The following is a 17,805-nucleotide window of genomic DNA, read 5'->3' as shown; positions in this document are numbered from 1 at the left end:
ACGTTTTTCTTACGGGCGGCGCGGCGGCGGCGTTTATACAGCTCAGCTTTTGGCTGCTGCCAAGGGTATGAAGGCGCTTTGGACAAAGCACAGTTTTGAAAATAGGTATAATACTATATATATACCTATTTTTCTTGTAATGTAATTCTGGTGCAATGTAATTCCGTCTGTTTAGTTTTTTTTTTTATATTCCATGTTAATGTTAACAGCTAGTCTGAGATTCTTCAGTTCTTTTGCCAGATTAAATTCAGATATTTAAATAGTCATTATTTAATAAATTTATATCTCGTGTTCTATACACGAAACTTGATCTTTTGCTAGTGAAACGCGACCGCCACGTCGCGTTTGCGTTTCGACGATCATTCCCAATGAGGTACCAGCCTTAATGCTAATAGCCTGCGAGAAGTCTTCGAGGTCTTTGACTGGAATTCAGCAAGCACTGTGGCGATAAAATAATCATTACACTTGAAATATTTATTGCCGACAGCTTCAGCTCCCATTAGGTTTTTATAAAATAATGTTTAAAAATAAAATTGCCTTTTATAATAATATTATATTTACATAATTTGTAAGCTATAATCTTGGTTGGAATAATTGTTAAGTTAACCCATCGGCTTGTAGTCATCCTGTAAAATAAAATTACAAATCTTGTAAAGCAATAATAAAATTAGTAATAAAAAACATTTCTGGCCTTATAATTATTAATGAAAATTCCAGCAATGTTTAGGTAAAATACATTATTTAAAAAACCATGAATGTTGCCACATTTATAACATCTTAGAAATATTAGAACAGGCTATCTTACCTGGTTAAAGTACCACCACTTTCTTCCGAAGAATAGTTCCGGCCCACTGGGTCCTAAGCTTTGAAATTGTGGTCCAAAAGGATTTATATTCATATGGTCACCGTCCATCTATAAACGTAATAATATTTGTAAAGGAATACTATTAAATGCAATATCTTCTTTTGATAACCTGACGTCATTGATGTTACGTTGCGTTAATGCACTGATTCATGAATAATGCATTGATTATATAATAATTATGCAAACAATAGATACTTAAATAATATTTTTTGAACATGGCAAACTTTAGTCAACTTTTTAGCAGTTTCCATAGCCTCACCCATATCAGGAGTCATTTGGTGGTCCAGCAAAACTTAGGCCCTAGTTCACTGACAACATAAACATTTTTCTTACAATAACTGCTAACTACGAATTTCAAAGTAAACATTTGCTTCAAGAGAAAAAATAGATGCTCATGTTCTCGAAAAACTTGCTAAAAAAGTTGCTGGCGATTGCAACTTAAACTTACAAAATGATCATAAGGCCAGTTTTGTTTGTATTTATTCTTGTGTATGGTGAAAGGGTTCCCCGGATTCTTCTCCATCTCAGATTCTTCAGATCCTTCGTCCGAACCACCCGTTCTTCTAGAGTTGAGTGTGAAGTCTGGGCTCTCGTCCTTAAAAATATTATTTTAGGCTTTAAACTAAGCGAAGTATAATAATAATTAATTTTATATGTAACCAAAAGGAATAGAAAGAAAATCATTGGCAATATTTATGGAAATTACACTTTCGCCGACATCTTTTGGCTAGTATTTTTGCGCATGGAACAGTGGCTTAGAGACTTTTAGAAATTATTGGTTTGTTTAACACATTTTTTTAATAGAGCATGATTTTAGTGCGTTTAAGCAAAGGAATAATCAAACACATTATTTAGCTTCATAATATTTCTTACGAGTAATTTTGTTTCTATGTATATTTATATCTATAGTTACTTACACTGTCTTCGTTGCTGTGAGATATTTAAAACATTAGTATCATAGCATCAAATAATTGCGATTTTATTTTAAATAAATATAAATACAAATATTAAAAATAAATGATAAACAGTAACATTCAGAAAAAAATGTTTTTTTCGTAATATTACATATTATAATATGTATTACACTGATTTATGTTTGGAAGTTTAACCTTATACGTAACCAGTTGTAAAAACAAATAATTATTATCATTATTTAATTTAAATATGTGCACTTACTCCCAGTCTTCATTTTTGTTATTTGTCCTTTCAATGTGCTGAAATAGATAAATTATAAAATATGGCATTTTTGTAGAAACTATATCCACAAACTCATATGTATATAATTTTGTAAATATATAAAGATAAGTATTTATTTACGAAACAACATCCATTACTATAGAAAAGCAATTTGTTACTTCTTAAACATTTATTTAGAAAATGATACATACTAACTATACATAGTTTTAGTATGAACCAAACTTAATGGCAACTCGGAACACCGCATGAGTCACTCCGCAGAAACAATTTTGAGGTATAATTGGTACTAGCAGGTTCGCAAAGGGTATGACCACATGCGGGAACCTACGCTCGGAAGTTAGTTGCATGCCGCCAATATTGGTATAAGTTTGGTTACCATGTATAGTAACTGATTATTTACTTACAACATTATCTAACGAGGAGCTTTGAGGTTTTCCATTAAGAAAATCTTCAAGTTTTTGCGCCAGTAGTCTCCTTAAAATAGATTAAATAATAAAATATTAAAAAGCAGCTTACAACATTTCCCTCGCCAGGAAACAAGTATAGCCTGCCTCAATAAATGGGCTATCTAAGATAAAAAGTTTATTTTAATACGGACACATTTCATTCTTTTAATTCTTTTAATCTCACCCTTTTATCTTGTGCTTGGATGGTAATCTGTCAATGTAAATATTTCATCAATCAATCAATAGACGTATTAGATTCAGCCCAAGTTCACCGACAACATAACTTCAGTTTTCATAAAAAAACTGTTTACTATAAAATTTCACGTTCAATTTTAAAGTAAATAGGGCTTTTATAGTTACTTATATCAAACTTTAGATTTTGTTACTTACGATTTAAATTTCGTAGGCTGTGTTTCAATAAATATCTGAAAAAATAAACAATAGGAAAATAAATAGACTGCTTAGCAAAAGGGAATATTTGTAATTTAGATCAACCTTAAACTACATCCAATTTTTTGTACAAAAAATCACATACTTCTATTACATACTCACAACTGATTCCTCGTTCTGTCTGTAACATTAACATTTTACGGAGAATGACTATAAAATGTAAGAAATATACCTACATAATAATATTCGTTATAAACTGATACGGAAGACATAAAAAAATAATAACGTATATGTAGCTGCAGTATTTCGTACTTCCTTGTATATTTTTTTGGGAATTCGGAAGTATCTATTCTATGATATACTTACTCATTATGCTCTCGATTTTGGTCATTATTTTCTATAGTCTTCAAAATATTTCCCTAAAATAATGAAAATGTTTTATTTATGTGTACGAAAGACTGTAGGACAATTTGTGACATAGTATAATTCAAAATTTTGAATAAACATAGATAACTTTTAAAATAACAAATTCTCCATAGTATAAAGTTCAAGTTTTATCCAGCGTTATAATGAATGACCATTGAATAAACGGCTTTTACAGTATTCTGGTTGGCCGCTAATACTAGCGGTAACAAGCAATTTTAATTAATTGAAAATTGCTGGGCACAATATAATGTGGTTTGAGGCTGCCAGAACCGTGTTATTATTCTGTTATAGTAATGATTAATAGCTATTTATTTAAGTTACTTGATGCGTTTTGAGGTTTTAAATAGTACTTGTGGCATACAATTCAATATGTCAGATTTCGCCTTTTTTATACAGTTTCATTACCGGCCGATCTTTTACCCTTTATTTTAGGTTTTCTATCGGTTTTAGAGAAGATCCCATAGATAAACTGATAGGATCGCCTAAAATTTGATTACAGACGTAGTGGATGCTTATCAGCTTTTAATAAAACCATAATTTTAAGTAGCTTAGAGTAGAAGCATATTAGTGTGAACAGCATAATCCAGACAATAACGTAAACAATGAAAACTGCTGGACTTTTGCCCGTAGTTGATTGATTGGCTACCCCGCCGCATATCACCTTTGAAATTTCAATTCTGACAGCACGACGAATTGCATAGCCTCCTATCTTTGACAAATCCATTTGTCCTACATAAAAGAAAGAGCGATCTGTTGTTTGACTAACTACAGGTTTGTTCGCCATAGTTCAATTAAAAATATAACGTTTTCATAAAAGAAAAGACCAGCAAAATGTTATTAAATGATAAACCTTAAAAAATAACTTAAGTCTGAAATCGCTAATCCAACAAAAGTCACACTCATTTCTTCTCCGTAAAAGAAGAGGCCTGGATCCTGCAGCAGGTCAATAAAAAGGCTGATGATGATGACAAAAATTTAAGTAAACATACCAGTAAGTCTTTGTCTGCTCTGTTATAAGAACTGGTTTCTTCAGATTCGTCGTATCTGTATTTCCTATATGCGAAATATAAATGATTGACATGATTATGATTATTTTGCTGGCTCTTTCAACACACACATTGGTAATAAATTATTTCGTAAGGTATATAAATAAAATAACTGTCTACTCACTTTTTACTTTTTTGATAGTAATTTCTATTATTAGTATTAGTATTCAAATATTTTTTCTGCAATTACAATAAAGACATTATTAACGTTCAATTAAGACTTTATAATCAAGTTGTTATTGAACCTAAAGAGAGAGCCTTTTTCTCAATAACACCGTGATGATAAAACATAAAACATGGGTTATGGTACAGGTTCTTGGCAGTCAAATAATAGACGAAATGAATTTATGTTTACCAGTAATTTTCCAAGCTTTACATTAGGATCATCTTTTTTAGTCTTGAAGGACCTAAAATTGATTAAGATTATCAATAAAAGTTAATATTGCAAATCATTATTATTGAACTTCCATTTGACTTATTTATTTAATAACTAGATTATTTTTATTTCATAACTCGATACTTACTTTTGACTTTCTTTATATCTATTTAGATTTTCAACAGCTTTTAATATTTTTTGCTGCAAAATTATTATTAAAAAAAAAAAAAAAACATAATTAGATAGAGCACCAGAAAAGTGAAAAAGTTTGTAAAAAATATGAAATAATTACCGTTAAGTAATCATCTTTTGAGGTACTGATCTTATTTTTTGAGGTACTGACCATATTTTTTGAGGTAATGATTCTATCTTTTGAGGCACTGTCCTGTACCTTTGTTTGGTAATTTCTGAAATACATAATTGAATCGACTCATCAAATACAATATAACAAAGTTGTTTTTTCATTTATTTGCGAATATTTTTTTTCTCCTGATTAAAAAAAACTGTATTAAAGCTTTTGTCACATATTTTTGCCGTTCTAAATGCTTCAAAAGAAAGCCTCGCGCGCTAAATGGCTGTCTTGAGAGAGCTTTATAATCATAACGCCAACGCCTCTGCAGGATTTTATACTCATAATATAGTATAAATTAATTAAAAACATATCAAATAAACTCACGTATCTTCTTTAGTAGCATTCTTGTATCTGAAATCAGGCCAAGGTGCGGGATTCTTGAATAGCGACGAAGACAATTCTTTCGGTTTCTGCCAGTAAAAACCGGGTACAACCGGTATTGTTTCTATGGAGTCAGCTACTGAATACGTATTTGACCTTCTTTTTGGCTGGAATTGAGAAAGTATGAAGATTTTAGAGCAGTTAATAATGGCCGTTTTTTGGTGCAGTTGACAGTTGCTCTTATTAAGTAAAAACAGCGGTATCTTTCCTTGAAAACTGACTGCTGTCAACTACACAAAACATTCGGTACCCCCTTTTAAATCGATTTTGAACTGCACTCGGAAAGAGGCTTCTGACGCTGGGGAAGATTAAGTCTTCCAAAGAATTAATATATATATATCCTACTGTATTGTATTCGTGGCCCTATCGTTCAATAAATTATAATACTGAAGATATTTTAAATCATCTCAAACTTATTTCAATTGCTAATTAAGTATTTTGATAAACAAATGATCAAATTAGAATCGTAGTTTCAAACAGAGTATATTTAAATAGTTTCAAATTTAAATACCATTAATTAAGCTTAATATTTAAAGTTTCTCTTATGTTATAAATAGTTGGAACTTCAGAGACAACATTTTGAAACAAAGAGATTTCGCTACCAAAAAGTTTTGACATGCCAAATTCACCGCAATAGAGTTTACACTGGCGTGCATAATAAAGTATGCAGCATGTTTTGAATTATAAAATGAATAAGAAAGTACATAAATTATTTATTATTTGAGTACTGTACAGCAATTTGAATCCTTGCAAAATTTTATATTAGAGTGCCTTGCTTAATTAAAACTCATTTTTTGAATATGAAGAAGAAACGTAATAAAAAGTGTAAGTACTTTAAAAAAAAAACCACTACCTTAACTAATGCAATTTTAAAAAGTAAACGTATCAGTTGTAAACTGATTTTAATATTCAACCAGGAACTAAATTCCTTAAAAATAAGAAATATTCCGTTAAGTATTTTGTTGCAAAAAATAAAAGCTCTCTATTTTCCCTTTATTGTTCATTAACGTCAAAATAAATTTAGGACGGGAATAATTTTATTGACATAAATAAACGATGGTTTGTTTTTAATAGACCGTTAGCGATGAACGTCGCTATAATAAAGCCTTAATTTAATCAAATATTCTAAGAAATGGGCGAAAATATTTATCTTAATTGCTGTAAATAACAGGTTACGAAGTACATATAACATGTTTTTACAGTAAATTGTAGGTAATACTGCATTAATAGGAAGCGTACAAAAATTTTACTACGGAAAGTGTAGATATCTATATGAAACTCCAAAGTAAAGGTGACCTATAAAAACAGCAGTATAGACAGTTCAGTAAGAATTCAATCAAATAGTAATATTCGTTCAATGCTATTAATCTTTATTTGTTACGACTAATTGATACGCAGGTACTATAATTACACTAGTCAACAGCATTTTCGTATCCAAGGTGAAACATATAAATTTTTGCAGATTATCTATCACAGAATCGAAGTCTAGAACACCGGACTGCTCTAGCACGTCTTGTTTTGGAGAAAAACCAATCTGAAAATGCCTAAAAACGCTTTTTTAACGATATTTAAAGCCATTTTTCTACAGACACTATTTTTTTTTTCGTATTTTCTAACTTTAAACATATACATTTTTGCAGATTATCTATCACAGAATCGAAGTCTAGAACACCGGACTGCTCTAGCACGTCTAGTTTTGGAGAAAAACCAATCTGAAAATGCCTAAAAACGCTTTTTTAACGATATTTAAAGCCTTTTTTCTACAGACACTATTTTTTTTTTTGTATTTTCTAACTAAAGAATCATTTAGTACTGCTCTTCTCAATTCAAATCCAGTTACTTTACATCATTACGAGTTTTTTTTCTCAAGATATACCATTTTACATTTACGGTGTATTTTGTCCATACTAAAATGTCAATTACTAATGTAAGGAAAATCGTACGACGTAGCTGAAAAAAAATATCACGAGAATGGAAACTCGTACTGATGTAAAGTAAACTGGATTTGAATTGAGAAGAGCAGTACTAAATGATTCTTTAGTTAGAAAATACAAAAAAAAAAAATAGTGTCTGTAGAAAAAAGGCTTTAAATATCGTTAAAAAAGCGTTTTTAGGCATTTTCAGATTGGTTTTTCTCCAAAACTAGACGTGCTAGAGCAGTCCGGTGTTCTAGACTTCGATTCTGTGATAGATAATCTGCAAAAATGTATATGTTTCACCTTGGATACAATAAAAAAGGAAAATTTTGTTGACTAGTGTTATTTACAAACAGACAATACAATTCTATCCCTATTTCCACGCCACTAAATTCAAGAATAAACAACTGGCCACTTAATTATGGCAGACAGTGTACGAGTAATTTGTTGAAGAGATAAAAGATCTAACGCTTGTACGAACTTTCAACTAGGAGTATCTAACTAGGTGCTTTCAAATGCAGTCTCAGAGCATATATGCGAGTTTGTTGCTTAATTTGCTGGGTATATTCTATTAGTTTATTTGGTTAATTAAAAGCTTATTTTGTATAGTGAATTACCGTTATACTGGTTTTACTTAGTTCTTAGGTGGGTTACAGTCAAATAGTTCTTTTCCTAAATTGATAATATTATACCATAGAATGGATATCATATAGCACCCGCTTCTCGAGAGAACTATTTAATGCAGACGTATAATAAGTAGCCGATGACTTCTCAGGCTCTAGAATGTCTATGAATCTACCTCATTTAAATCGGTTCAGTTAGTTATAGCGTAAAAGTATGACAGAAAAACAGACAGAGGTACTTTCGCATTTATAACATTTAGTTAAAGATTTATTCAGACGTCAAATAAGTACTCTAGAAATATAAATCCAAGCTTCAATTTCAATCTAAAACTGACGACAGTAAGTATATCTCCAAGGAACGTCTGACAAGCATCGAGCTATACTCTCGCTTTAATCCAGTATTAACATGAAAATTACCGACAAAACTACTGAATCTAAGAAAATATACACTGGAAATATCCTATAAAAGTCAAAGGAGAAAATAATATAACAGGATAACTGTGACAAAGAAAATTGAACCGTATTTTTATGACGTTAGAGTATAAAATATGTTCAGAACTTTATAACTTGCTATTTTCTGTGTAAATTGATACATTGGCGGACTGACGTCAAAGAGAATTACTTGATACAAGCAGTGAAGGATCTTATTATTTTTAATATATTTTCGTCTAAAAAATAAAATGTCTGGTATTTTTTATGAATTATGGTATAGCACGAAACCTTTGAATTAATTAAAATAAATTCAACAAAGACAAAAAATGCAAGTGAAAATAGTAAGTAATTAGCGAAAGAATTGAAGTTACGTATCGTACCTAATTTAATCTAGATATCATGATTTTTTTAAGATAACAATAGCTAATTCCCGCGTTTTTTTTGAGAGAAATACCTACTTTTCGCACCTTAATCGAGTATAATCTACGACACTAATTATTAATAACGTAGCTTTCTATTGATAAAATTATTTTTAACTCTCCTCTACGATGGCGACGTCACAAACTCCCAAAATCTATAAAAAGCTTCACTTCATATAATTACTTACAAACTAATATAAAATTAAATACATGCAACGACCCTAAAACTTAACTATAAGTACCCAGACCTGCACAACAACTCTTAAAATTGAATAACATTCATATTTACCGAAATTAAGAGCGAAGCAGACCAAGTTTCATTAGAAGCTATGAATTCCAAGAGGGATGATACAGTCAAAGACATCCTTGAAATAACTCCGTCCGTGCATACTGCCCTATGTTTATTTATAGTTTGCTGAATAACTTTCAACTCATCTCCTGGAAATTTTGAACACGGAGTATAGAGAAAATGGAATATCGTATTACAGAGCTAAAAAGTTTTTCCTAATTTCAAAAAATCCTTCAATGTCTGATAGTCCTGTCTAATAAAACACACGCACTTTCGGTTAATGACCTTAAAGTACTGCTTTATTTTTTAATTTTAAACATAAAAAAAACACAGACAATAGAGGTTGCTACTTGTAAAAATAGTTTTTTACTGGATATAATCATAAAACTGTCATCTAGAAAGACTAAAGTCTATTTACTTTTATCTAGATACATTTTTTGTCTGGTTGCGTGGAGTTATTTCCACAGAACGTGGGTGCAATAGCAAGAAGAAGCTAGTCTTGCATGCACTTCGAAAAACCATTTTTGAATGCCAAGAACTGTTATTTCACGCTTCTGTTTATTTCTAAAAGAAGTATTCAAACAAATGCATTTTCCACAACTGCACCTACATTGCCATGCATTTTCTACTAAATCGCAGATTCTAAAGCGGAACGGATATAATAAGTTTTTAAACAACCAATAGAATTTCGCTATTTAAATAGCTCGTCTTTACCTACATGTTATGGTTGTTTAAAAACTTTTATTCTCAGGTCGACTTTAGAATAAACGCACACTGCAGACTAAATGGTCGGCCGATAGTTAACCCAACAAACTTTTTTTTAAATAATATCTTGATTCCAATCTAAGTTTACATTACAAATACCTGATCTCTGTAATGTGTATACTACTATTCATCTTCCTACTGATTTATGAGCCTAAACAAACTATCGGCCGACTAAAAGTTTATGTTTGCTTCTACGCTTAGTGGAGTGAAGCCTTATAAAATAGTGCTGAATTTATGTCGCGTCACTCTGACAGCGATATTCTTATGAAATCTAAAAATTCAAGGATATTGGCGTCGAAGGTAAGTTTGTGTCATAATATTCTTGAGTTGCAAATGTCAGTGTTGGCGTATCTTGTGGGCGATGGGTAAATAAAGTATTCACTTATCGGAAGGAAATACTGTTTGGTACGTGTTTTCTGAAGTGTGGGAAAAGAGATGATAAAATGATATAAAAAAAAAAAAACTGTAAGCAGCATCTGGTATATTTTGTAGATTTTAGAAACATCCACGTAACTATACTTCGGCCGTTCAGAGAATGCGTTCCTGACACCTATCAGTTAGTCACGACTAGTGATGGGCACAACATAACACTGAGTTCGTTACCGTTCCTTCAAAATGAACCGCCGCATTATTTTAAGATTATTTTCGTTTTAAATTGGCGGAATCATTTGTTTTATATTTTAGTTATTTAAGTGGAAACCAAAAAAAGGTAATATTCATATAATAAAATAGTTTTATTTATTCTTTGTTACAAGTACATTGAATTGAATGTGCGAACAGAATATTAATCAGACTCCGATTTGCTTGAGGAGGTGGTGTCTTCATCATCATCTTCGCCTACATGTATAATTATATTATTATCAATAACAGAATCAATCCTGATATCTCGGTCTAACAAAAGCCGGGTAATCAAATAAAAACAGATCGAAAACACTTGAAAAACGTGGTCTATGCGCACGAAACGACAACGGACGACTGTTTTAGCGTCACAAAATGGCGGCCCATAACGCCATTTGGGGTTACCATTTTTAATCTAAGTATAAAAATGCGGTTTGGTCATAGTTTTATTTTTATATTTCATAAAAGTTATAATTAAGTCTTATAGTCCATTATTTTCCAATTCTTAAAAAGAAAATCAAAACGTATTATTTTATATTATAACTGTATAAGAACAGATTACGATACTTGCCTGTTATTTTTAGCACAGCACTACAAAATATAAACCGCTGACATAACCTTGTAATAGCGCAGTATAGATTTAGAAAAATATTGTTTACCAAGTTATTTGACACTCAGTTTGGCACAAAATTATAACATTCATTGATTATTGATATAATAATGTTGTTTTAATGCTCCTCAATTGTTAAAACGGTAAACAACCAGCAAAAATATTTTTATCGTAACTGCAACGCCATTGCAAAGTTACGTCGTCAGTTCAATCGCGACGTGTCAGGAACGCATTCTCTGAATGGCCGAACTATAAGTGATGTTAGTAACTTATTAAATATGATAAAAAAAAAACGAAAGTCGATGCTCAGAATACTTTGAAATGAAAATAAAATGAAAACGCTTTTTCGGTACCTGTTATTAGACTATTCCCGCGGTTTCATCCGCGTCCGGACTATTTCTAGTACGCGTAATAAAATATATTTATGACACTTAAAAATAACTTAGTTTTCTGTTGGGTTTTCAAAATCAGTTCTGCAGATCCAGAGAATACCCCTTACGAAATCACACAAACTTTACCGTTTTTTAACCTTAGTATGCAATATCAAATAAAATAAGACCTCTTTGAGTATTAAATTTATTCGAAGAATCTGAATCTCTAAAATTGCCGTTAGAAAATAAAATATAAGATTTCAGTTCATACTCAAAAGCAATTCTTCAACGGTAACACCAAGTAAATGAACTCAGGGCAGCTCATATTGCAAATGAAATTCAACGTGTACGTACGCCCAACAGGGGCGAAAGCTGTGTGGCTATGTGTACTTAATTTCCTATCTGTGTAGGGAGAGACGACGTAACAAGTTTATTGAAGGTGTATGCGCGGAGTATCGGCTTGAGTTAAAATTAAATGTTCATTTGTTATTTACTTCCTTCTTACAGCGGTTTTACCAGCTTGCCAGCAGCATGCCTTTACCCAGATAAAAAGATATAATAAATATATGTTATTTTGATATATTAGCTATATTATTGCCAAGTTCTGTTAAGATCCGTTCGGTAATAATCTTCCACGCCGATTTCGGCAACGGCGACCACTTCGACCCTAATGGCGTGCGTGTGCTCTCATGTGGCTGGAGTATCCAATTTTGTGCGTGAAAGTCCGCGCACACTGCGGACATGTCAGGGTACCAGCCACAAAGTTGTAGTTGATAGCTACAGGTGGTCGAGCTTTCAACTCATCTCGTTTGGCATCCAACTCAGAAAGTCGGCGTGCTTCAAAGTCAAAGACTTTGGCTTTAACGCGGCTTCTCCAGTCTCTGCGGTTGGATGCCAGATTCTCCCACTGAGACGGGTCAATGGAACAGCTTTTCATGTGACGCTTCAGCACATCCTTGTATCGCAGCAGCTGTCCGCCACGTTTCCGCTTGCCCTCCTGCAACTCGGAGTAGAGGATGCGCTTGGCCACTCTAGTATCCGGCATGCGCAGTACATGCCCGCACCAACGAAGCTGTCTCCTCATGAGGTATGCTTCAATGCCACCTACATTGGCTTTCCTCAACACTTCTGTGTTACGCACACGATCAAACCAACGGATATTTAATATTTTGCGCAGACATTTGAGGTGGAAGCGGTCTAGTTGCTTGATGTGGCGTCGGTACGGTGTCCATGTTTCCGCTGAGTAGAGTATACAAGGCAACACAACTGCCATATACACAGAAACCTTTGTGGATATCTTTAGGTCATGGGAGCTGAAGACCTTCTTGTCGAATTTGCCGAAAGCAGCGGCTGCAGCACCAATTCTGCTATTGATTTCGGCGTCAAGGTCGCACTTTGCTGTTATAGTGCTCCCCAAATATCGAAATTTATCGACCTGCTTCAGGACATCTTCACCAAGCATAATGGTCAGTTCTTGACGTCCGTGATTATCTGAAGACATTACTTCTGTCTTTTTGATGCTGATTTTTAGACCAAATGTACAGCACTGCTTGTGAAGGTTCGTGACTAGCTGTTGCAGGACTTCAGGGGATTCAGCCACGAAACAGAGGTCATCTGCATACATAATGTCCTGTACATGTGCATAGGACACCTTTGTGGTCGCCTTGAGTCTATTCAAGTTGAAAAGTTTGCCGTCAGTCCGATAACGAATACGAACTCCTTCAGGAGAAGAATTCAATACTTCCCGGACTACAACTGCGAAATATAATGCAAACAATGTGGGAGCCAGGACACAACCTTGCTTCACTCCACAGGTGACGGAGAAGAAGCTCGATTGGTCATCTTCAACCGCTACACAACATTGCATGTCATCGTGCAGGAGTCGCAGGAGTCTTATGAACTTCTCTGTACACCCCAACTTTCTCAGTACCTTCCAGAGGGCCTCGCGAGGGACGCAGTCAAAGGCTTTTTCCAGATCAATAAAGCAGAGATACAAGTGCTGTCCCTGCTCTCTACTTTTTTCCTGGAGTTGACGGACTGCGAATATTGCCTCACAAGTTCCTCTGTCTGGTCTGAAACCAAATTGGGTTTCCGGCAGAATCTTTTCAGAGAGGTTCCTGAGGCGGTTTAGAAGTACTCTGGCGAAGACTTTTCCAGAGAGATCCGTTCGGTAGTTTTTGTATGAAAGAGTCACAAACACGCATATAAGTGACAACTTTCACATTTCTGATTTTTTTTTTGTTTATGGTGTACTAATAGCACTGCATGATTGCGTTACTATTTAAGATATGTTGATGACAACTAAAGTATTTATAAAAGTTCAAGTACAATATTATTGTTTAAATAATTTCTCAAGGTAAATCTGTTTTTTTTTTTTACATTTTTAATTTGATTTTAATGCAAACTTCCTTCACCAAATAAATAATCTTGTTCACTAGTCCGATAACAACTGCGCTTACCCTATACAAAATCGATTTTGACGTTAACGCTACCTTGTGTTACGTGGAACCGTTTGTTTTACTGAAAATTATATCGCCTACGTGTCTTACGGAATATATACTAGCTTTACTGAAGATATTTATAGACTTCTCCTTTTGAAAACCACTGAAGGCGCATGAGAAATATATAGTAAGTACTACAGCCTAAGGACAAAGCTTGATGGCAAAAAATTTAAGACGATTTTAATCGGGTGAAAAAATTGAGGTTCTCAATGTGGATGTCGCTATTTCATTTTTAACCTACTTCCCGACAAGGGACTTTATTCGAAAAACATGTTCTTACCATTAATTTATTCAATTTCCTAACATTAAATACGGTTTCAAATTAAATTCCTCTCACAAAATACTTTAAACTCTGCTCTGTTAATCAACATCGCACACAAAACCAAAGAAACTTTTCATACAGAAACATGCAAATTGTAATCCTTCGAGATTCATACATATCTTAGAGACTGTTAGCAACCGGAGATACCATTGCTGTGCTTTTTTCCGCTTATTTTTATTTAAAGGTTTAAAGTCGACGCTCATACTCAGACGTCAAGTTTATCCGATATGTATGCAAGAATATTAGTTCCACGATTTGACGCCGCACATGAGACATGGCGTGCTCTCTAAAGAAGTGACCGAAAATGCATGCCAGAGCTGTCTAGATGTTCGGCGAGTAATTTGGCAGTCTAAGTCACATTGAGATCTGTGCTCGTGGCGGCTCCGGCTATTTAAACGCTCTATGATCCGAATCCATCGTTGGTTGTTCAACAAAATGGGACTGCAGAAAGTTTTCTCACGTCCGAAGTTAGGTCGCTCGATCACTTATAACTACCCCATAAACGGTAATAGGCACAACCTGCGATATATGAGAAAAATACGTGGAGCAAACAAATTGCTCAGTTTTGTTTTTAGCTCATTTTTATGTTATTACAGAAAACAAGGTTTGCCTTCAATTGAGCCATTATTTTGATGACATTGAAATGTATGTTTATAAAAACATTATATTATCCTAATTGATCTTTCCTCCTTTTTGGGAAGTCGTTTAAAGACTAAGGTTCTCCATCAACTTCCCAGAGCTGCGGGATTGTTCGAAAGAAGGAATATGGTGGGTTTTTGTCGGTAAGAGTCTGACACTCCCTCACGCTGCACCAACAGCGGGAGGGGTCATTTAATGATTTCCCATAAGAAAATCTCAACGCTAACCCTACCAAAAAGGTCAACAAACTTTCAATAATACGATCAATCCTCAATCAAAACACCAAATTTCCAATAGAACACAACTATGTATATTATCAACAACAAACTGATCAACAAATAAAATAGTTCCCGTCACCGAATACCGCAAGATTAGTTGCGGATTTCGGATATCCGCACTCCACATTCGGACACGAATTCGCATCACTAGCTAATTAGTTCAGTCTGTTAGCTTTCTGACGTCTGATTAATCAGAATTATTTCACTTGTTTTACCCTATTTTGTGGTAAACGAAATTATTTGTTACTTGATTTCACGGTTTATTACCCGTATCTTGATTATTTAAATGAATATGAATAACAGAAATACTTCTATATACAAATTATTAGTAATCTAATATTTCAGAAAAATATAATAAATCGAGCCTGTATTTTTGGCATAACACAAAAAATAAACAAACGAACTCAAAATAAAATACCTGACGATAAATATTATAATGCTTGGAAATTGGTAATGTGTTCTACAATTTTTCACAAATCCCAATGTCATGTATCGATAAAATTGGCTTTTGCGCGAGTCGCTCGCACAATGTTCCATGACGTCAAAAATTGTGGCTAGAACTATACCAAAATTATTCAGTTTTAAATTCTGCGATCCTACTCACCTTTATTAAATTCAAAATTGTGTCAAAATCGATATCTTCGGATCCCACAAGAACCACAAGATTCTGAAAGAATTTTTACATTACGCAAAATTGTATAAAATGCATGCATTTAGCTATAATTTTTGTTATTACCGCCTCTGACGATCTTATTTTCAAGACATGATTTTTACTCTTTCTTTGCCTGAAAGTCAGCCGTTGCTGCTCTTTACAAAACCGATTTTGATGAAAAGTACCTACTTTAAAACAACCTGATGAACTAATTTCAAATAAAAAAAACAAACTAAAAGAAGTTCACACACGTAGCGGTCAAACTTATAATTTTTATTTGTTTTTTTTTTTAATCGACTGAGCTGCCGGTTTAATCACCCAATAAACCATGACGACGAATGACGTCATAACATATGTACACAAAAATTCAGCTCAATCGTTTGCAGATATCTACTTCAAAATTGGCTCAAAGAATCCACCGTAACATACACACATTGGAAATTAAATAAATGCTTTTATAAAATGAACCCACCACAGCAACAGCAAAAACTAAACCATTCATATTGGTTATTTACTTCACGTCACAGCACAGTCATGATCACGGTATGTAGTACTAATAAAACTTTCCTCATCAAATCCGCTGGTTTTGCAATATTGAATGCACACCGTGAAATGGGACACTTGGTTTGTTGCTTTCTATGGTGGGTATAGGGTGTTTGTTTGTTCGTAGTTTTTATATAGGGTGTTTTGATATTGGAGTGTATTTTTTTATGTTATATTAAAAAATCTGCAATTAAATAAAACAAAATTGTAGGCATTCAAAAATTTTTAAAAGTATCTTTCTCTTTTACCTATCTCACCTTTTTAAGTGATAAATTGTAAAACATACATACATGCAACATATTTGGCCTTACTACAAAAACTTTAACCACTGTTTTACACTTGTCTAAAAAAATGTGGCTCCAAAATGAACCATATGTCAACGACAGAATTTGACATTTTTTTAGACAAGTCTTAAACTGACGTTAAAAAGTTTTTGTGGTAAGACGGATTATGTTTATAACAACAACTGTGTTTGATTACTTGAGTCTGATTTTAAGTATCATACAAATATGTAACTGTTTAAGTGCCCTAAAAACAGGTCTAGGCACCGATATCAACTTTTTATTAAAATTTATTATCCTCCCAAAGTAGTTTGCATAGGAGACTATAAAATAAACTATCTTGGCCCAACACAGACATAAAAATAGAAAAACTAAAGAATATTATTCTAAAAAGCACTATGAAAACATTATACAAACCAATTTATAAAAGGTACAGGGGCAATAAATCCATTTGACCACACAAAAAAGGTTCCACAAAAATTTATGAGTCCACTAAGTGACTGTTTCACCACTGAAACACGCTTTTCAAAACTAATGATACGAAATTCCAACGAGACATCAAGTACCTTACTAGGGTACTATTAGAATGAAAACCATTCAAAACCCAACTTTAAAGCTATGAAAATAAAGTTCAAATTTCTTCTAGCTGTGATTTGACAAATTTTAGTAGTAAAGTGTGCTCGTAGATACCCTTGCAACGATTCATGCTTTATCTACATCTATTTTGTGGCAAGTCCTCTTGAACAGTTGAAGGCCGATATGAAGCACCTTTCACGTTGTAACCTTTTCACGGCCAGGAATAACTCGACGATTTAGCATTTAGAAGAATTACCGTCTATTTTAGCTCACAGCAAACTTATAGTCAGCCGACTGTTTGGGCTCAAAAATCTGTGTGAAGATCAGGTATTTAGCTGGTATCAGACCGACTGAAATCTTTGATTGGAATCTTTAAAAAAATTGTTCACCAATTTTTCAACTGTCGGCCGACTGTTTAGTCTGCATTATGCGGGTACTAGAACAATGGATGATTTGTACTTCCATACGGGAAAATTAAAGTAAACCAAGCA

The 17,805-nt window shown here is 33.3% G+C and overlaps 1 protein-coding gene across 1 annotated transcript; it reads right to left on the bottom strand.

Moving 5' to 3' along the window:
- Positions 1–538: 538 nt before the first annotated feature.
- Positions 539–1,475, bottom strand: LOC124645005 (the record flags this gene model as incomplete). Its single annotated transcript, XM_047184728.1, has 3 exons — positions 539–626; positions 806–913; positions 1,314–1,475. Coding segments are annotated over 3 exons (294 nt in total), but the record flags the coding sequence as incomplete, so codon positions are not given.
- Positions 1,476–17,805: the final 16,330 nt, after the last annotated feature.

Source organism: Helicoverpa zea, chromosome 2 (genome assembly GCF_022581195.2).
Source record: "Helicoverpa zea isolate HzStark_Cry1AcR chromosome 2, ilHelZeax1.1, whole genome shotgun sequence".
NCBI lineage: Eukaryota > Metazoa > Arthropoda > Insecta > Lepidoptera > Noctuidae > Helicoverpa > Helicoverpa zea.
Note: the sequence above shows the minus strand (reverse complement) of the source record. Positions and strands in the feature narration are given on the sequence as shown.